Here is a 22,537-nt window from a genome sequence, read left to right as displayed (position 1 = left end):
ACCAGCATATAGGTGTTATGTTAAAGTAGCATTATCATGGGGGAGGGGTTAAGGACTGAGAAGAGGCAAAAAATAGAAATAATTACGAAACTGTTTTGCTATATTAATGTGAAAATAATTATATAGTCGGAAAATAATAATGTTAATATTAATGTTGAAATATGGATAATCATTAGGGTTTTTTCTCGGGCCCCTTAGTGTACAGATTACAGAAAATGTATTTTGGACCAGTACATTCGTATGTTATTGAAATATCTTTAAGGCAAGCTAGCACCCTTTACGACAATCACCAAATATGATCTAGTTTACCGCACGGTACGACTGGCCGTGGGCTTTTGGTCATAATACAATTTACATATACCCGGTCAGTGTTAGGACACGCATCTATTAATAAATGCCAGTTATGAAGTGTTGACAACCAGTATCAAGGGGTAAATTTTTTCGTGGCCTGTTTTATTAAGGGGAACGATGCATTCAATTGCCGCTTGTAGTAATTATGTTTTATTTCATTCCCAACCCAGCGGAGAGCAGTGGCGGCGAGAAAAGCCCTCCGGGTTCCGCGGCTTCTAAGAGAGCGCGCACAGCCTACACGAGCGCACAGCTTGTGGAACTTGAGAAGGAGTTCCATTTCAATCGGTACCTTTGTCGGCCTCGACGCGTAGAGATGGCAAATCTTCTCAACCTTAGCGAAAGGCAGATCAAGATCTGGTTTCAAAACCGACGCATGAAGTACAAGAAGGATCAAAAGTCGAAAGGCATGGGCTCTTCTTCAGGGGGGCCATCCCCAACCGGAAGTCCACCTCTGCCAATGCAGTCCTCAGCCGGTTTTATGAACTCCATGCACTCAATGGGCAGCTATGACGCGCCGTCGCCGCCATCTTTCAACAAGTCTCATCAAAACGCATATGCCATGACATCATCCTATCAAAATTCAATGAAAGGTTGTCCCTCGCAACAGAAGTATGGCAACACAGGACCAGATTATGACCCACATGGGTTACAAGGTAACAGTGGTAACTATGGGACCCCTAACATGCAGGGTAGCCCCGTGTACGTAGGAGGGAACTATGTGGATGCCATGCCGGCCACTGGGCCCTCTATGTACAGCCTCAATCACCTGCCACACCACCAATCTGCCAGCATGGACTACAACGGTGCAACACAGATGTCGGCTAACCAGCACCACGGACCGTGCGATACACACCCGACATATACAGATCTGTCAGCGCACCATCCTTCTCAGGGTAGAATTCAAGAAGCACCCAAGTTGACGCATCTGTAACAGGTTTGGGGGGAAAACAAAAAACAAAACAATTTACAATGAAGAAGAAAACAAACAAACGAGTAAACGCGAACCCAGGGGACGATGCAATGGGGTTGAAAAAGATGATCCAGTGGTTTCTTGCCGTTTCAATCACAGCAGTTGGTGTTGATGTCCTTCCGTTCACCTGTGAGCACATTCATTTGTTCAGAAGACATCTTACAATCAGTTATGTATGCGTAGATCTGAAAGCCCTACTTTAACAAATTATGAGTAGTGGGTAAGTGTGGATAGTGTATGCGATTTAATAGATTATTTTTCTGTATGACCATGTGTGACTCCCTTTTACACCATCGTTGGCATGTGTGTATTTTGTCAGTCTAATGCCGAGTTCTTCACTGTAAAAAATGCTTGAGGGTGGAGCATAGCAAACTCTTGAAACCGGCGTTAGGAAACCACTGGATTGTTTTTGTTCACTTCCCTTTTATCCACATACCTCTTTGCGTTTAACAGATTCGCTAAACTGTCATTTTTTTCTAATTCAACTTCCTAAAACCATTAGCCTAAAATGCGTGTACGTAATAAATTTACGTATAACAACACTTCATTGTACACTTTTTTTGGACTGATAAGTTAAATGCTGTTTTCGCACTATGCTGCATAGAGCATCCTGCCGTAAACCGACTATAATTGGGCAATACTTACCAAATTGATACAGGGTAAAGATAGACCATTTGAGAATTTAGTCAATACATAGTCGTCCCTATCTTTCTCAAATGGCTGTGCCCCTCCTTCCTTCTCGTCAATTCCTAGCTCTCTCTCTCTCTCTCTCTCTCTCTCTCTCTCTCTCTCTCTCTCTCTCTCTCTCTCTCTCTCTCTCTCTCTCTCTCCCCACTGAGTTTGCTTACATTAGCTTCACTAATGAGAAAGGCAGACATTTTCTCATGTCTTGACTTTACGTGGAAACAGGGTATAAATGAACAAAATGCATGTCCGAGATCCCAAGCAATGGTGTTGACGTTTCGGTTTACGCCTAATGCTTCCTCGGCTGGACATCATTGTTGCACTTAGAGTTTACATTTTGATGGATAAGGAAAAAGTAAATCTTATTTTGAAGCGAAAGACCTTCAATCAGCGTCTTTCGGTATGTGTTCAAACGAACATTCATAAATATATATTTATTTGTTATAGCCAGTTTAAATACTTTCTTTTTTTTTTATTATTTATCCCTCATGTATTTATATCGAGAAAGTGTACTTTTTTAGTATTTACCTGTTATAAGGAAAAGACATTGTGTTCTTGTCATTGTAACTAATTTTGGTTATTGTATTTTTAGAGACACCTAGGTTTACGTTACCCTTGTACAAAAACGACTTGACATGTACAGGGTGCGAGGCAAGGGAATCAAACCGTTCCAGCATAGTCGAAAATTAGACAGTATAGCGAAACTTTTTTTTCCCTTTTTTTAAGAAGAAACCTTCATTTGTTCTTTGTAGTTACATTGATTTTCTTGTTAAGAGTTGGCTGTTGAACAATTCTTTAATAAAATATTATGTTAATCATTTTCATTCTAGTCCTGCACTTCTTTAGTATAGTGATTTGTGCCCCATCCCCTCTGAAACTACTTACAAACACACATACACAGACAGACATGCAGACACACACACACACACACACACACACACACACACACACACACACACACACACACACACACACACACACACACACACACGCACACACACACGCACACACACACGCACACACACACGCACACACACACACACACACACACACACACACACACACACACGCACGCACTCACACACACACACACACACACACACACACACACACACACACACACACACACACACACACACACACTTTGTGTGTCTCTGTCTAATCGTGGCTTCTAAAAAGCAATCAGCAGGCCGAGTCACGTGAGCAAAGGTCAACCCAGTCCTTAGACTCGGTTTATTTTATGAGTTAAAAAGAAACGTTTCTCTGAGAAGCACAAAATACATAAAAGTCAAGAGCTGAACAAAAGAGGATAAAAAAAAACTGGATTTAATGGTTTTGTTTATTGAACAGAGTCAGAAATAAATTAAGTCAGAATTTACACATGGTGAAACATTGTTTTTACTTGATCAATGTTAAAACAAGAAAAGTTGCTATGCATGACAATAAAGTCAGTCTAAAATGGATCCACTAAAATTAAAATGAGATAAATGTAACAATCGCACCAAACTGTCTAGCCTATAGACTGGTCGAATAAATGTATACCTTGCAATGAAGCATACACACTGCTGTTTAGGTCCCTGTATTAACTTTCAGTGGCTATTGACGGTTTATAAAAGTTAAAAGTTAACTTTAAAAGCTTTAAAAGTTAACGGTTCAACAGTTAAAATCTCTTGATTAAATTTAGTTAGATGAAGACAAAATCATCCAGCTAAATACGACCAAACAATGCAGACAGACAGACAGACAGACAGACAGACAGACAGACAGACAGACAGATAGATAGATAGATAGATAGATAGATAGATAGATAGATAGATAGATAGATAGATAGATAGATAGATAGACGCTGAAATAGCAACCTTTAAAGCCACAGTCCAAATTATCCTTTGGGGGAAAAAAGCACATATGTTATGGTATTCCCAAATTAGATCCATTTTTTGTTTTAAAAAATAAAAGATACATCGATTTAATCTCTAGTAAATTCCATTCTGGTGTTGGACCTCTTGAACTGACCCGCTCTTTTTATTCACTAACCACAGCGTGCTTTGTATACCCCTTTAATACCCAAACACCCACACACATTTTATGTTTTCCTCAGCTTCCTCCCAACAATGATAACAGCGAAAGACATACAACAGCATACACTTCGACGTATTTTCAGACCTCTAGTCATGCAGGCGAGCCCTTTAGCGTCCTTGAGTTTTATTTTATACGTATTTTGAATTCTATACGTAAGCTGTACATAAAAAGATGAATTAAATTGAGCTGAAATCATTTAGACAGAAAATGCTAAACTATAAGCGGGAATAGAGGCATTTTCTTTGTTGTAGCCGTGGAGGGAAGAGGCGAATTCTTGAGGGTGGTTCCTGTCAAGCGCTTTGCCGGCGAAAAGATTGATCACCACTTGGTCTTTACTACAGAATATATCTAGCCCATGTGTTATTCTCTTTTTTATTTTTTGGTTTTAACATTATTATTATTATTATTATTATTATTATTATTATTATTATTATTATTAACAAAATGGTTGAAAGACGCAATGTCCAGTCTGGAAATACTAACGTTTTCTATTACAATTTAAAACGTGTTGTTTTTTAAAGACAAATAATTTACATTTTATAAGCAACCTATTAGTAGCCATGTCGTAATTTTCAATAGTTAGATATTACATATGCAAAGGGGGTTTTCATAAGTACTGTAATCCTGTCATAAAATAAAATCCATGCAATCTTGCAATACCATCAAAATAAATGCATGTGTGTTTTAAATGTATTTTAGCCGAAGCTGAAAACTTACATGCGCAAAGGTTCCCAGTTTTAGAAGTCTCATAGTAGAAGGAAAACTGTAAATTAGTCAGTCAAATAGGCTACCCCAATCTCATTCGCGAAGCTCTGTGTAATGATGTTCAAGCTCAAAATCTCTCCGAAACAGACATATCCCTGTTTGTTTAGAATACACAAGAGAAACAGTATATATACATACACACACACACACACATATATATTGACTACATATAGTTACATTTCTTGTCTGTTACTCTTGTCAAAACTTTTAAGATTAATGACCCATGCTAAAATACGCAGTTAGCCATATTGTGGATGTGCTTTTAACGGGCACTTAAGGCCTCGGGCTTAGATCACCCAAAGCTCTTCATTCATATTGCTATTGTCGAAATGAAGACGTTACTTAACCACCCACACCTAAACACATGTCAAACGTGTGCATTTTTATCATATACAATACTAACGCGGGAATTCCATGATCTTGGATATTTGATCAATATAGAAAATGCTTTCTTTTGCCACCAGGCCCCGTATTTCCATTGGATGAGACTAGTCATGTGACCAGGAATTGGCTGCAAATTCGCCCATAGTCCTCAGTTTAGTAGACCCTGGTCCCCATACGCTAGTAATATCACCAATTATTAAAGCCCGCAAAAACAGTCGTGGTGGGAGCGCAAAATAAAACCGCGCCTTTTGGATGTTATTTTTGCGCATTTTTTATGTCGCTGGCCGCCCATTTTGCTTAGGCAAAGCGATGAATTTTGAATTTGAGAGGGAGATTGGGTTCATCAACAGCCAGCCTTCCCTTGCTGAGTGCCTGACGTCTTTCCCCGCTGTCCTGGAGTCATTTCAAACTTCATCAATCAAGGACTCGACAGTAATTCCACCTCCTTTCGAGCACACTATCCCCAGCCTGAGCCCTTGCACAGGCAACCAGGCGCGACCGAGGAGCCATAAGCGAACCGCCTCTAATGGCCTCCAGCTCCGGACGCAAACCACGCCACTATCGCAGCAGAAGCAGGGCCCGGCTCCAGCCACGGCCGGTGGCCCACTTGCCCACGAGTTCCCATGGATGAAGGAAAAGAAATCGTCGAAGAAATGCCCCAAGCCCGGAGCAGCACCCATAGTACCCAATGCAGCTGCCTCTCCCTCTCCAGCATCCTCTGGTTTCAGCACCGCAGGACTCGAGTCCCCCACAGGTCAGTGCTCTCTCTGCCTTTTTTCTTTTTTCTTTTCTTTTCTTCTTCTTCTTCTTCTTCTTCTTCTTCTTCTTCTTCTTCTTCTTCTATTAAAGTAGGACTGTTTATTGAACCTAAATAGAACGATTGGATAACCATCCTGTTTGATAAACATGAATTATCGAAAGGGGTCGGTTTAAAGATATAAAATTCTACAGACATTTCTATTTCTGAAAATGTTCAAAGCATATTAAATCATTGTTAAGTACATGCGCTAGATTTAACGGCACAGATTAGCATGCTCACTTGCTTGAGACAGATTAATCAAATTTCTGAAAATTATTTTATTATTGCTAATCAATGCTAATATTTAGCTACGGGCAAATCCATACGAAATACATAGTCGTTTGTATGTCTTTATTTAAGCTGCGTTATTGTAACGTATTCTATATTGTTTGTAATATACTGACATTATTATTTGCACCCCTCCCCCATTTCTTGGCGTAAAAAATGGGAAACCTCGTGTTTATAAAGCGGCCTGTAGAAACGCATATGCAAACCCAGTCTTTTAGAAATTTATTCATAACCATGTCTCATGGTTTGTGGTAGCCATTTTGGTTATATGTATTAATATGTAACACGAAACATGGAACTAAGAAATAAGGACATTGCTTGCACAACTTATGGACATTGGCATTTCTACTGGTCATGACCGAATTTCTGTCATTGCTGCCAGCAAAATTTAAACGCAGGCAAGTGCACTTATTTAGAGAATGCTTCTATATTATGAATACTGAATGCTTTCACTTCTCTCTTCTCAGAAGTGCAAGTCGGTTTGGACAATGGCAGCGGTTCTCGGCGTCTGAGGACAGCCTACACCAATACACAGCTACTCGAACTGGAGAAGGAGTTCCACTTCAACAAATATCTTTGTCGCCCCAGAAGGGTCGAAATTGCAGCCCTCTTGGATTTAACCGAGCGCCAGGTCAAAGTGTGGTTCCAAAATCGGCGGATGAAGCACAAGCGACAAACCACGCACCACCGAGAAGGACAAGAAGGTGAGTCAGAAAGGCTCGGTTTCGAGCCACTCGAAGGCTCAGATGCAACATCGCCTTTCCCGAACCCACCACCGGAGCCGTCTGGTCCGACAGCATCCAGTTCTAGTTCGGCTAGCGCATCCGAGAGTGAGCCATGCCTTCCGGCTTCCTGCTACAGCAATACTGCTGACAATAACCAGCCCACGCCCGAGGAAAGCCAGCCTATACAGACCGATTCGGCAGATGGTCCTGACACAGCGGTTCACTCACCCCCGTACTCGACACCCACAGCCGATAACCCCGGTACAATGGCGGAGTCGCGCGAGGAATTGCCAGAGAACGCCTTCACACAACCGCAGGACGCCAACTCACTAGCGGATCTGAATTTCTTTTCCGCCGACTCCTGTCTACAAATTTCGGACGCTTTATCGCCCAGTCTACAGAGTTCGCTGGATAGCCCTGTAGACTTCTCCGAAGAGGATTTTGACTTGTTTACAAGTACTCTTTGTACTATAGATTTACAACATTTACAGTTTTGACAGACTTGAAAACAACAATCGAAATGTATGCCATCACATTAGCCTATTATGAATGCTTTTAACCACACCATTTTCGAAAGAGAAGAGAAAAATATTTTAGGTTATATTCACACACATAACTGCGAGATGGAGGCTAATAAATCATTACAGTATTACGATGTTGCTTAAACGAATCCACACCGGGATTGCTAATGTCCAGTTTCAGGTATTTTCTCTTTTTTATGTTGTTTTTTCTTCATCCTGAATTATGGATAAATATGCGGGGACTTTTTTTCAGTGAAAATCAATCGATGAATTCTCAGGAAAGTCAAACATATTGTTAGCTGAACTGCTTTTAGATTTTTTTTTCCGGAGACGGGCGTTGTGCCTGCTGATGAATTTTAGAACTAGTTTATTTATTGAGATTCTTTAATAGTAAATTACAAATTATTTATTGTACATTATTTTCATAGGTGAAAATAAAACATTTATAAGTGTCATAAGTGTGAATGATTTTCAAGGGTCCATCTTAGACTAGAATCATACATTTTTGCAATGCTCAGATTTTAATCATTTCAGAGATCATAAGGACAATATGACCAATTCTCTTAATGATTTGGATATATATATATATATATATATATATATATATATATATATATATATATATATATATATATATAAAATAACAGCGATAATAATTAATAATAATAATAATAATAATAATAATAATAATAATAGTAGTAGACAGAGTTATATTGTTAACTGATCCAAGGCAGTGTCTATACATTTCGTATATATTTATTGATTGATTTATTATTTATTTATTTATTTTTGCCAGTTTATTCAGATTCGAGACTCTGTAGTTTTGCTGAGAGATGGTGTATTCTGGCTGTATTCTCTAAGCTGAGCTGCTCAAAATGGCGTTGTGAGCACAATGAAGGATATGAACAATAAAGGGGCGGCCATTATTGAATGCTTTCGTTCACGCAGATAGAAAGCGGCTGAACTGGTCAGTCCTCAGTTGTGTGTCAGGACTTTAAGTGAACATTTTAACACAAACGAAGGTCTTGTCAAATCATAATGATTCTTTCTGGCATTATAATCAATACTAGACACCTTATGTAATAGTTGGACTTGTCCCAATTCAACATATCGTTACACAAAGAGTAAGATGGATTGACACAGCAATAATAATAATAATAATAATAATAATAATAATAATAATAATAATAATAATAATAATAATAATAATAGCTTTAATTTTCAAGTCTATTTGTTTTGCTATATCCTTACAGTACAAGCATACTAAATAAAAAAAAAATCTTTATAAGTTTACTTAGCAGGTCCACACCATATGAAAATAAATAGTGAATGTTTATGTCTGAGTGTGTTTAGGCATAATCTGGAAAAGATTCAGCTCAGGATACCAGCAATATGGTTACTCCACAATGAACATTTGGAAAGCTACAGTGAGTGAGCGTATGATTGTGTGTCTCTATGTGTATAAACCACAAATGTAGATCCTGTACTTTTGTCTAACATAACTAAAACAAATGAAGGAACAAATTGTTGTCAACCCGAGAAGTTCGGATAAACGGTAGAAAATGAATGAATGAATGCAATTGTTATCATATATACCACTAGATAGTAAATCAGAGATAGTAAGAGAATAAGAGAGACAAACATTTCTTGTGTTTCAAATGGTTTGATGAAGAAAAGGCAAAACACAGACGGATATACCTACAGAAAGTCTGGCACACTTTACACATACAGAAAGTCTGGCACACTTACAGACAGACAGACAGACAGACAGACAGACAGACACACAGACAGACAAGCAGACAGACAGACAGAGAGAGATAGATAGATAGATAGATAGATAGATAGATAGATAGATAGATAGATAGATAGATAGATAGATAGATATTTACAGAGCATATTTATATAAGTTACATGATGACTGAGTTATAGTGCCGTGACCTTTGTAATGTCAACATTTATTGGTGCACTGCCAATTTCCACAGGTCTGTGAGTGGCAGGCATTTTCTGTCTCACTTTGCCATAATCTCTTTACATTTGTTTATTTATTTTCAAGTGTACAGGTGTTCACAGTGCTTCCACTTCTGGAAAGAGTCTAAGCTAAGCAGAGGTAGGTGGAAAGAAGATTTCCACATTATGGGATATAGAGCTGCACAAATATATACTCATTACAAAATATTCAAAATTATACTGGAAATATACAAGATCATCTCCTATTTTAAAAGTTTAAACAGCAAGACAAATGCTCTAACATTTTCATAAACAAAATAACAAAATACATTTTCCTGAATTTATCTTGTTAAGTTTTAATAGAATTAATAGCCAATTATTAAGAAATAATGAAAAAAAACATAAATATATGAAATATGTAAACAAAATCATACATTTCAAAATTTTGTCAATTAAAATATGAATAAAATCTATGAAGCTCCATTACAACAAGTCATACAATATAATCGTATAGCAGCTAGTGTACTATGATTGTATAAGAGTTAATAAAGAAAAGTAGCTTTGCAACAGGCTCTGCCTCCACCCACCAACATGCTTTTCAAAGCTGTTGAGAAGACACTTATAGCCACATCAGTCTTTGCAATGTATTCTCACATGGTGAAACTGATATCACATATATCACATATCATACTCACAATAAGTACGATATGCTGAATTTTGGTATCTCACTGTATTTTTAGCTAACTATTAGGATAGAAAAGATACTTAGTTCCTTCACTTCTGAATGTAATCCAGTGGCTGGGTGACATGTCTTTGCAATGCCTTTGCAGATGAAGGGATTGGATTATTATAAACATAAATGTACTTTCAAAGCATAGACCAGGTAAAATAATACTGCATGTTTTTTTTTTGTTTTGTTTTTTTTTGCTTATATGCACTTATCTGTCTGGCCATTGAGACTTTTAGTAGGGTAGTTATGCCAATAGGGTTAAAGCAATTTTCCACCCACTTAAAAAAGGATAATCTAATTTGAGATAGACTATCTAATTCCACTTTCCTGTAAAACAGCACCTGTATATGGTAAAATCATTATTAATGGCATACCGTCTATCACGTGATCCCTTAAAAGCTTGAAACCCAGGCAGTATTGAAACCCAGTATGTAAAAATATCCAGGATCCATTTGATGCATCCTTAAAAAATTCATCTTAGAGTGAGTTCTACTGGTAAAGCTGTTCTATAGATTTCAGCTAAGGATATTTGCATGTTTGTAGTGATAAAATCTGTCAATATTATTCTCTTTTTGATAATTTTATAATATGTTAATTGAAAACTAATACCAAGTACAGTATTTACCTGCCAAAAAGTGCCTTCAATTCATATTTACACCATTCCTACTCCAATATATCATTACACAAATTGTATAAAAAATGAAAAACTGAATTCTTTTTAGCACTATGTATTGAACAGTGTATTACAGAGAAACTAGCGTATTACAGAGAGGCAATGGCATTTTACGGAGAAACTACTCACTTATAAGGTATAACAAAATCCTTCCAAATGAATCTATTATTTATTTATGTTTGAATTAAACAATCCTTTCAGTCCACACAAACAATATGAATGATTATCAGGTAATATCTCAAAAATATTGTGTTAAAATTCAACAATGAAATTAAACAATACAAAACAAATTTAAAAAAAGCACTATAAGGAACTACTAAATAGAAAACTAACAGCGACTGTGAATACTATAGAGAAGACTAAAAAATAAAGTAAACTTTTATGAGTTAACTAAGGAAAAAAAATAGCTAGCAACTGTTAGCTACCTAGCTATGCTAAAAGTACCATAACATTATCTAGAGTGCCACTTGTTGCACTTAGCTTAGCACATACCGTTTTTCTTTCTTTTTTTTTATTATAAATAAAAGTTATAATACTGTTTTAATGTTTTACTTTGTTATCACAATATAATTATTATAGTGTTAGTTTAGCTATACAGTAAGCTATTCTAATACAGTGCTGGCAGTTATTAAATATATGTATAAATTGTGTTTATGCTATGATCAGTATACTAATATAGCTTAAAGTCTATACTATTTTAAAGTCTTTGGAAGGATTTCAGTTACTTTTTTAGACCACCAGATTCTTGATTCATTTGTAGCTACCTAATAACTTTTACATACAAACCATCAAATGTAAGCAAATGAGGTCTATGATACAAGAGCCTATTTTATTTAGATTATCTTTTATAGAGCATATGAAACTTTATAATATTTTATAAAGACGGTAATATCATAATAAAACCACCATGAAATAGAAACAAAGTAATTAAGGACATTAAAAACATAGCCAATTGCCACATGGTTTCTATGCTCTTCCTTATAAACCTTAGTTCTAATCTGTTTAAAAAGCAAAACCAAACAGATTCTTTATGTAGGTGTTTTTGGTCAGCTATCCTGAAACTGAATTGATAACAATGTAAACGTTTTGTGACAGTTCACTAAGTAATAGTGCTGAAAACCTAGGGATTTTTTTTTGACCAAATATGGCAGAAAACACAGGAAGTATTTCATGCTGATTTTGGCTGCCTTAGAAAGCTCTGATTGTATGGAAATGTTGCTGTCCATATCTGGCTAAAGCACTCCAGATTCAGTCATGCATGACTCACCACCACTTTGCTGCTCACCCACCTGAAACGACAAAACCTCCACATAGTGTTTGCATCTCATTTGTATATGGAGACAGAAATCTGTACTGGTGTATAGGTGAGCTGAGGTCAAGACTGCTTCATTTCCAGCAGTAATAATTACAGAAGCCATTGCTGAGACTTAGGTAATCTCTTTGCTTATATTTTATTAGGACTTTTTGTGTGTTAAATCATCTTATGAAAATATTCTTAAAATATATAAAGCTAGTCTTATTTTAAAACATGTGAGAGATATTTATGATATATTTGATATTTATTGACATATATTTTGATATATATATTCTATATATATGATATAGAGATATTTAGCAAAACCAACGCAAATGCGATGTAGAACCTAGAAAAGTGTTTTAGTATAGCATGTTGCAAGGTTCAGTTGATATTAGCCTTATTTTCATGTTTTTCCATGAAAGGGTAAAAAGACTTTAGTCAAGGTTTTGGTTCATGTTTTGATAAAGGGCCTTTGCTGACATGGTGGCTTACAGTATAGAAAATTGGATGAATTACAGTAAGTTGAAACATTATGTATGAAGTAGAATGTCTCTTAAAGAATTTTTAAAACTATTGTAAAGGGATCGATAATCTTTTCTGCATTTACCATGGGAAAAAGGAAAGTACTACTATTGTTTTCAAAGCTGCAGGACCTGATCCAATATTTCCTCATTTCATTGCTTGTGGCAATTCACACAGAGATGTTGTTAATGGAATATCCATTGCGGTTGAAATTCTCCTTTCCAGCCACTGGAAAGGAGAAATCCTTTATTTTGCTGGTGTGAAGGTACTTGTCTCCTCTTGATTTCTCTAATGTATAGCTGATTACATTTATTACAGGAGAAACTATAAACAACTCCTGCTGTGATGAATGAGGAGTTATAGATATTTAAAATTATCCTACAGGGAATTTGGTTTTAGTGACTGTGGATTTGCAAAGAACATTTACATGCAAGAGTGCCACATGTTCATTTAACCTGATCTTTTAATCCAGTGCTTACAAGCAAGTCTTTCATGTTTTTGTCCCATCTGTAGGAGATGGGTGGATGCTCTTTAAAAATGAAATATGGTTTAGGATCATCCTGGATGATTTTGAAGTTTTTGAGTACTTAACTAAGCAGTGAAGCAATTCTCTCTGTCCTAGTAAAGGAATGTGTAGGAATAAGTGTATAGAGGAAGTTTTTTAAAATATATATTTAGCCATTTTTATTTTATCAGAACACAAAAAGGGATCTGAGCTGACAAAATACTAGGAATTGTGTGTTTTACTAGAACGTTCATCATGCTTATTACTGAAATCAAAATCATGCTTTACACTGACGGATGCTTTATGAGCCAAATATTATAAGCATATAGCTACCCGCCTGGAGGCCATTTTATTGGTCATCAGAATTCCTGGAATTATGATTTGGACATTTATATAAGATTTATATGAAGAATTCCTAGGTACAAACACAAAATATAGATTAAAGCTGCAAAAATTTGAGAATTTTTTATCTCTTTAATATATCTTACATACAAGTTTCCAAATTCAAAAAGTAACCCTCAAGCAATTGGCTTATGTCGTGGCTTATGCCTTAGTAAGCAAGGTGGTTCACACCAAATTTCCAACAAGTTTGATAAATTGTTACATTAAAATACCAAACAAGAGTGTACAAGAGTGACATAAACAAAGCAAAGAAGCTGGTAGCACAAAATAAATTAGATTGTGTGTTTTGTAGGAATAATATATTTAAATGAATTACAGATTATCAAATAAGACCACCTGTAACTTGGAATAGCATAAGCAACCAAGTTTTCATGTTAATGAAACAAATTCCTCATTACAGTTTTTTTTATCATGGCAGGATAATTTTTTATTTTTCTCATAATTATTGTTTGTAGAAAGCATAATGATGCTAAAATATTATTATCATATTATGCATGAATATTCTTTACTTGTACAAATGAACAAACTTTTGAAACTTAATCATATTAAAGTTAAAGTTAGCTTTTTACCAATTCAGAAATTTTATTTCAGTAAACCGGATTGCTGTACTATCCCACTTTACTGATCTTCCTGTAAAGTCACTAAACCACTAAAAGGCCTTGACACGCAATACATCTGAAAAGTAGATATATACTTACTCTGTACACTTACTCATCCAGACAATTATCTACTCAACCATTCATGTTTCCAATCCATCAGGAGGGGGCGGGGTTGCAGGGTTGGGGTGATCCTGTGATTTTGCCTGTGGCCTGATTGTTGATGACAGATTTCTATAACTGTTGAGTTACTATAAACTGAGTTAACTCACAATGGTGAATGAAGTATCCAAGTATCCCTGTTGGTCCAGCAGCAGGATCTCGTTCTCTCATAGTCACTGCCTGGGTTCTATCATAAGTTGGAAACCAACCATGCCACTCAAGCTGGAATAAACACAATTAGAGTGTTGTGTCAGAAACAACAACAACTAAAAATGGCACAATAAACAAAATGAATCAGAACATACAGAAACACCTTGTTGTTGAGAGAGGTCAACAGAGAATCAGTTCAAGCCAGATCAGTTCAAGCTTACAGAAAGGCTAGGATTGAAGTGAGCAGTAAAGCATCTCAAAATGAAAAACATGTCAAACCTTGAGGTGTATGGACTACAACAGCAGAAGACCAAATTAGTTTCCATTTCTGTCAGTCATAGATAGAAACCTGGTGATGCAGTTAGGTACACCAATGGTAGGACCAGAATTTGGAGCCAACAGCATGAATCCATGGACCCAACCTGCATTATGTCAACAATGCAGACTAGTGGAGGTGGTGTAATAATGTGGGGATTGTTTTCTTTGCCCACTTTGAGTGTATTAATGCTAATAAATAATTGTTTGCTGCAGCCTACCTGAGAAGTGTTGCTGGCCATGTAGAGCTAATTTTTCCCATTTTCTATTTCCAGCCTAATCCACCAGATCTGGATCCCTTAGATGACCTTTGAAATGTGGCAGAACAGGAGATTCACAGCATGAAAGTCAACCAATAAATCTGCAGGAATTGTGTGATGCAATTATGTCAAAATGGACCAGAATCTTAAACAGTCCTGCATTTTGTGAAATATATGCTTTCATCCATGAAGAACTAAGGCTGTTTTGAGAAAAAAAGGAGGCCCTACCCTCTATTAGTATAGTGTTAATAAAAAGTGCTCAGTGAGTATAGTTAACTAACAGTGCCTAGAATGAGCAAAAACGCGGTGAAGCAGCTTTTAGATACTCATCTGCACTGATCTGGTAGAAAGTTCCAAATAATGTATGATCTATAATTACTGGTTGTAGAAGGCACCGCCATAATGATGGCAACATTTTATTATAATATTATGCATAGATATTGTTTACTTATATGCACTGCAGAATTTTATTTAAAAAATTGGATAAATGAAGGTAAATGCCTACTTCTGGTCTAAGTTTTGACTACCATAAAACAAGGCTTAAATGATTCATGATCTGCATATCAGATATGCACAAACTTTTACCATTTTCAATTGATTATTGAAAACATTTCTACTGACCTGCTCCTTTGTTAGTAATTTTGCTGCACCTTTACAATGTTTTGGTAAAGAAACATAATTTGCCTTGCCTTTTTTTTTTTTAAGAAACATTGTTGAAACATCTCAACAATGGGCTACAACTGCTGTGAAATATCACCTTATTGTGAATTCTAATCTAATTGTGTATGATATTAAATTTGGATTGTACTAACCTGTTATGTAATGGATCATTACTGCACCATGTACCAGCGATATAACAAAAAAGCTGGAGTGACAGAGTGGCCCTGATAGGACCCCCAAATTGTTTGTACTACCTAAATCGTGCTTTGGCTTGCAAGGATAAAAAATTTGGAATGATTGTTATTAGTATAATTGTTTACTCAAAGGCTTTCATGGAAAAGTAGTTCAGAGCAAAGAGATGTTTCTACTAACAATGCCAACCTGTCAAATTCACAGGTAATATTGTTGCTCACAGGTGATATTCTTACCTCTTTACTTTGAAATCATTTCTCTTAATGTGACACTAAAGGCCCTTTTACACCTGGTCACTTCATGTGTTTTCTCTGATCAGATAGCTATCTGATTTGTTAAAACTGTTCCATTTACATTAGGCCACATAAATGCGTCTTCGAGAATCTTATATCAATCTGATCTTTCTACTCCCGCTCAAAATGTAAATATATTTTACCTCATTTCCGGGGTAATTGAAATGGAACACGCTTTGGTGTATGCGGTTGCCACAAAAAACAGCATTTACTGTTTGCTGCATTTTCGCTGGCGGCAGCAGTGCATTTTATGACCCAACGAGACACCTGGGTGAAAGCGCTGGTGGGAAAACATATTTGTTTCTGGCGCGATTCACGACTCGCGAGTCACCTGCGTGTGACGTACTTCCGTTTGGGAGGAGTATAGCGCTGACGTATGTGGCTTGAACAACCACATGCATTTACACCTGTCCAGTTTCATCTGAAATGCGTCCCAGACCTCCTCCTGAAGTGGTTTGAGCGATCGGATTTATATCCGTCTCGAAACCCTGTCGGAGGGCATTTACACCTGGTCTTTTTACGATCGGATAGCTATCGGATCACAGAAAACGCATGAAGTGACCAGGTGTAAAAACCCCCTAAGTGAACAAAATTATCTTGTTTTAAAAGACCTAGGTCGCTTGTTTCTTCTAGTTTACACCACTAGGCGGATTAATATGTAGCCAACAAAATGTAGCTAGCTGCAGATACAAACTCACCAAAATTAATTTCGTTAGGCAAAATCAAAATCTATTTGCTAAACTGGCTTTTTGATACTTTTATTTTATTTTATTTTATTTTATTGTGTACTCATTCCTTAAAGCTCAGTAATGGGCCTTAATTAATCATAAAATAAATGCTGTTGATAAAATAATCCGCAACCCAACCAAACTGACAAATCTATACTCTGAATAATAAAAAAATGGTATAAAATGTTTTGTTTAGATTATAATTACGAAAAGTCAGCGCTAGCATCCAATAGTAAAGCACAAAACAGAGGCGTGGCTTAGGGGGTGGGGTGTGCTAGTGGGGCGGGGGACTGAAGAAGGGGGGGTAACACAGCACACATACAGCGCATCTGATTAAATACTTCTGCACTAACATGGTTCTGCGCTGAAACTGCGCTGTAATGATGTTCATAAAAGGTCAAAGATTCCATATTTAACCAAAAGTCAAACGAACTCGTTCCTTAGTTAATTTAGTAACATTTTATTGGCTACCATGTGCTATAAAGAGACGTAGTATAGCTAATAAGACTCATCCACTTTCATCGTTTACGTTTGAAAGCTACAAGCCAACTAAGTCCTAGTTTCTGGGGAAAAGGATATCGACAGCCGGCTAAGTGAAGGAGATCTGTTTTAGAATATAATAGGTAATTTATCCCCTCTTAGGTATGTGTTATTTTAAGTATTTTCGAAGGACTATAAAGGCATAGTTCATATAACGTTATAAATAAGGCAAGATCTGTTGATTTTAGATCATGCTTTAAATGATTTCAAAGACGTTTTTTAAGATAAATTCTGTATGCCACCAGCTATGGTCAGAAATCTACCCAAAATGCATTATTAATTATTATATTCCTGGCTACGTCACTGGAACAAAACTATAGATAAATCAAAGTATTAGAAAAATATTCACAAATATGTATTTTATAAGAAAAGGCATATTGCTATTTTTTTTTAAATATAAATAATCCCCAAATGTTCAGTAAAATACAAAATCAAATCAAATTTATTTATTTATTTAAAAAATATATATATATTTATTTACTATCTCTGTCTGATCATTAAAAATGATCATAGCTCATCATAGCTTGTCTGATCATTAAAAATACTGGCAGTTTCTTTAAGAACTATAAAGAGAACGAACCTTACTTTAGGCTAACAAAAATAAATCAGTCTGCCGTTTGCTGTTCGTACTTGTGCTTAGAATATCTACTGCATTGAATAGCAACACCAGACCAAGAAAGAGCAATGTATAATGTAAAATCTTATATTAGCCCTTTATTTATATGCTGAGACAAAAACGGAACTGTTGGGATACCTGTAACTATGTGTAAAACTGAGGGAAGGTGACTGAAACATTCAAGGACACATTTGAAATAGTTCTGAACTTTTGCCCGCGTGACTGTCCTTTCTCGAGAAATGCGACACCATAGTAAACATACTGACAAGTAACAAATTACTGTGGGCGTCATATTGTTACTTGCTCTTGTCTTTCCATGTACCAGTGAATGAACACCCAATATTCCAGATCCTTCTACCACCTCCTTTGTGCGTGGGTTTTTATGAAGAGGGGCTTTGCTAAACTGTTGTCACCCATTAATGATTAGCTGTAGCTTTTTCTTCAGCCACCAACGCTTGTCAAGTGTGAACTACATCAACGAGGTGTAACTGACTCAAGGGTAAATAAAGATGACATATTTAGTGTAAAATATAGACCAGCCGTAAAATAAATTATGGGTTGTGTTTCCCAGCCACAGTCATCTGTATAGATGCAAAAGTACAGATTTGCTATTTTTTTTTAAAAATTTGCTTGTGCTGGGACTAGGTGCATGCACTTTTCCTCCTGGTCCGTACTCAGCCCAAGGCTTGCTGTCCGCCTAACCTAGTTTTAGTAACAAATCCGTCCTATGATTCAATTAAACTCCCCAAAGTCGACCCAGGAACAGACTGAAAAGATGGCGTCACTTCCAAACAGAATGTTAAACGGATTTCAAATCTGAGTAGAGATACTGAACTTTGCATAAACCTTATGTGAGGTCAGGGACGTAAGAGGCTGAAATTTAGCTTTCCACATTAAATATAGGAAAATAATTCCTTAAAACAAACACCATAACATCTTATATAGCCTGGCCAAAAAGTATATTTTGAGTGGTATGAAGGCCTATGAGGAAAGAGAGGAAGACGGGTTAAAATCTCAAAAGGACATTTGTCCCTTTCTTCGTTTCTCTTTTTCTCTTTCGGGAGAGCCTTTCACGCGGGGTTTGACATATTCGTGCTGTTATCAGATTGATGGGCCAGTTTGATTGAAGTGGCTTTGTCATGCAAATGTCAAGCGCGTGATGGATGGTCACCGTGCGCTGACAAACTTCTGTAGGTCCCCACACCATTGGCGCCGTGACGGCTCACGTGACCAGCAGCTGAGGTATAGATGTGTTATAGGGAAGCAGGAGCAAATACTCTGGAGGTAATCATTTTCTTTTTTTCTCTCATGACATACTGCTGCGAGGTTGTAGCACGTGCAATTTCTACCTAGCGTCTTTCTCCACTTCGCTATCAGATGCGCATGGACAATTCCAAAATGAACTCATTTTTGGAGTACACAATTTGCAACCGGGGAACGAGTACTTACCCCACAAAGTCTGGATACCATCATTTGGATCAGGCTTACTCGGGCCCCTTTCAGTCCAGTGACAGCTATAACGCTGATGGACGACTTTACGTAGGGGGCAGTGCGCCGGCGGCCACGGCACAACATCAGCACCAAAGTGGAGGCTATGCGCATCACCAGCATCAAAATCAAACCGGTGGCATGGGCCTTTCAAATTACAATGGCACTGGCTATGGAGCGCAAGCCTCTGCCACACCGGACTATGGTCATCAGCAGTATTTCATGAACGAACAGGATGGAATGTATTATCAATCTTCTGGCTTTGTTGCTCCAAGTGTCGGTCCTAATTACGGGTCCTTAGCCGGTTCGTATTGTAGCACGCAGGGAGCAGTTCCGGCGGCGCCATATCTACACATGAATGGGTGCGAAGGCCAGGACCACCAACTCCTATACGGCCAGGGTACATACGGCGACCTATCCTCCTGCCAGCAGAAGGAGACATGCTCGGATCAAATGCCAGGGAAGACATTCGACTGGATGAAAGTGAAAAGGAACCCTCCTAAAACTGGTCGGCTGTTTTTAATATTTTTTCCAATACAAGTGAACTCGTGTAACAGTATAAATACATATTTTTTTGAGTTTTGACCTCGTTACATTACAGATTTTTTAAAACTACTTTTATTTCTTCATATTTGATACACAGTGGGTATATGACCCAGTCTGTATAGGAGTGTAAGACCAGACTTGCGTTTCACTACTTTTTCTGTTCCCTTTTCTTGTAATGTGTCGAACAAATATGCTTTTATACTTCTTAAAATAGCCCAGATGTGTATCCCTTAGACTGACTTAGCCCTCTAGGTTAGATTTTACAGGCCTATTTAAGTTAACTTTTTTTTATCCAAGGCTCTCTGTCAAGTATCTACAACACTACCCCCATGCACAGGGACTTGTACAAACAGAGAGTACCTTTTGGGAATACCGAACTGTACCATCAGAATGGATGTAAACTGCTATGCATTCACTGACAAGTGAGATATATGTTTATGTAAAAGAAGGACAATTGTGCGTTTTACGATACTTGGTTAGAACATTCTATTATTGCCAATGTGGAATTTAATGTGCACTATTTCATTATTTTTTACTCTTTTTTTATACCTTTCACACAGCAAAAGCGACAGAGTACGGCCTGGGTCCACAAAACACGATCCGAACAAACTTCACCACAAAACAACTTACAGAGCTCGAGAAAGAGTTTCACTTCAGCAAATATCTGACACGAGCTCGCCGGGTAGAAATCGCTGCCACGCTTGAACTCAACGAGACACAGGTGAAGATTTGGTTCCAGAACCGACGAATGAAGCAGAAGAAGCGTGAAAAGGAAGGTCTCGCTCCTACATCCTCCACTACATCTAAGGACTTTGACGAAATCTCGGATAATTCTACAACAACATCTCCAGGCACGTCCCCAAGTCCAGAGACCTAACAAAGTACGCGGAACTTAAGGTCCTAATATGAACTTCAGACGTTTATAATATAAAACCATATTTCGTTAAACATTCCAAATGGTGTCAAACAGACCTTCATAATGAAATGGGATACAGGGCTATACGTTTTACCTTTCCTTTGACCGTAAGGGGAGCCAACAGTTTGTTCTACAGCAACATACGTGGAAAAAAATTTAGACAAACTGTTTAACGCCCATTTCATTTTAAGGCTAATTCAGGGTACGCTAATTCCGGCTGTAATCCAAAAGTCGGTAATGCACTTTTAGAATGTTTACAAATCTCTAAATGGACCTTTCAATTACAGGGAGTCTATAAGGGTAAAAAGTAACGTTTGTATGCTTGTTTTTTGTATGTAGATATACTTTAGTCAATTCTTTGTTGTAAGTAGGCTATGTCCTAAGGTTTAATCGAACCGTTTGCACTTTGCGGTTACAGGGTAGGCCTTCACGCCACTGATGCACCTCATATTGCTATTACTGTAATCCCATCGACTTGAATGAATGATGTTATTTTTTTTTTTTTGGTGCCTAATTTTAATTTTTACCAGAACACAAAGTGCTATATATTTAACGATTCAGGATTTTTGTAACATGTGATATGTAGGATGCATTTGATAGCCTTATTTCAATGTCATGCCACGGAAAAAGTTTTTGAGACTTGTAGAGTGCAGTTGTTTAGGATAAATACAGGGTTATTACGTATTATTCGTTATACAAAACCTTCAGATTTTGAATCTACAACAGACTGGCTGAGTTTTATTAGTTTGTCTGTATGTTTAAAGGAAAGTTTTATTTCAAATATGTGTCTACCTCAAATAATAATAATTAATAATAAAAGTATTTTTACTGAATTTCTGGGCTCAACAATTATTAAGCTCTGTTATCAGCTCTAACATGCATTGTTCATTCATTTATCCAGTCATTTTCGGTAACAGCTATATCTTGTTCATGGGCCGCAGTAAATCGAAAGCTATCGTAAAAACATTGGGAGCTGTGCAAGGAGAGATACATGAAGTGCATTAAGAAAGTCTCCTTTAAATAAACCTATAACGATTTAACATCATTTATTCATACACAGACCCACACGCGCGCGCGTGCGCAAACCACTTTACCGAGACAGTGATAAAGTGAGAACCAGTCACTGTTGTTCTGCGGGGTCGCGCTGACCTTTTTACCTCTGCGCGCCTCTGGGAACTCCAAACAAGTAAACCGACACGAATACACTCTCTTTCAATGGTACTAGGTGCTGCAAAAAGCTTTTATTTATTATTTTTTTGTATGTATAAACCAGCATAGTTGACGATAGATTAATTATTTGACTGTATCCTTAAAAGAAAGTTTAATTAATTCAAAGGTGCTTGACAAAAACCGGACGTTCTCATGTCTCATACTTTAAACTGGTCCACCAAAACCTTATCCTTTACTACTAAATATTTTACTAATTTTTTTTA

At 37.1% G+C, this 22,537-nt stretch overlaps 3 protein-coding genes across 13 annotated transcripts in view; all 3 read left to right on the top strand.

Annotated features, from left to right (window-relative positions):
• Window positions 1–2,825, top strand: part of hoxb3a (homeobox B3a) — a 46,510-nt gene extending 43,685 nt beyond the window's left edge. For all 9 annotated transcript variants that reach the window (XM_027138972.2, XM_027138970.2, XM_027138971.2 and 6 more), the window contains one exon: window positions 522–2,825. In XM_027138972.2, the coding sequence (XP_026994773.1) occupies window positions 522–1,282 (761 nt within the window). In that variant the 3' untranslated portion in view covers window positions 1,283–2,825. The remainder of the gene's footprint in view (window positions 1–521) is intronic.
• A 1,463-nt stretch (window positions 2,826–4,288) lies between these two features.
• hoxb2a (homeobox B2a) lies at window positions 4,289–16,275 on the top strand. Of its 2 annotated transcripts, XR_003439493.2 has the most exons (3): window positions 4,289–5,987; window positions 6,788–7,747; window positions 15,141–16,275. XR_003439493.2 is itself a non-coding variant. In XM_027138948.2 (2 exons), exons 1-2 carry the CDS (start codon window positions 5,486–5,488, stop codon window positions 7,540–7,542), a joined length of 1,257 nt encoding a protein of 418 aa, XP_026994749.1. In that variant the 5' UTR covers window positions 4,289–5,485; the 3' UTR covers window positions 7,543–8,019. The 2 variants fall into 2 exon arrangements, 1 of the variants encoding a protein (XP_026994749.1); XM_027138948.2 differs by lacking the exon at window positions 15,141–16,275 and having other exon boundaries at window positions 6,788–8,019.
• Window positions 16,276–17,317: 1,042 nt separating this feature from the next.
• Window positions 17,318–21,937, top strand: hoxb1a (homeobox B1a). 2 transcript variants are annotated; one of them, XR_003439502.2, is made up of 2 exons: window positions 17,318–17,621; window positions 20,749–20,872. XR_003439502.2 is itself a non-coding variant. In XM_027139025.2 (2 exons), exons 1-2 carry the CDS (start codon window positions 19,532–19,534, stop codon window positions 21,063–21,065), a joined length of 936 nt encoding a protein of 311 aa, XP_026994826.1. In that variant the 5' UTR covers window positions 18,095–19,531; the 3' UTR covers window positions 21,066–21,937. The 2 variants fall into 2 exon arrangements, 1 of the variants encoding a protein (XP_026994826.1); XM_027139025.2 differs by lacking the exon at window positions 17,318–17,621 and adding an exon at window positions 18,095–20,150 and having other exon boundaries at window positions 20,749–21,937.
• Window positions 21,938–22,537: the final 600 nt, after the last annotated feature.

The sequence above is a fragment of the Tachysurus fulvidraco genome, chromosome 15 (genome assembly GCF_022655615.1).
Source record: "Tachysurus fulvidraco isolate hzauxx_2018 chromosome 15, HZAU_PFXX_2.0, whole genome shotgun sequence".
Taxonomy (NCBI): Eukaryota; Metazoa; Chordata; class Actinopteri; order Siluriformes; family Bagridae; genus Tachysurus; species Tachysurus fulvidraco.
The sequence above is the reverse complement of the archived record's forward strand: the minus strand, read 5'-3'. Positions and strand labels throughout refer to the sequence as shown.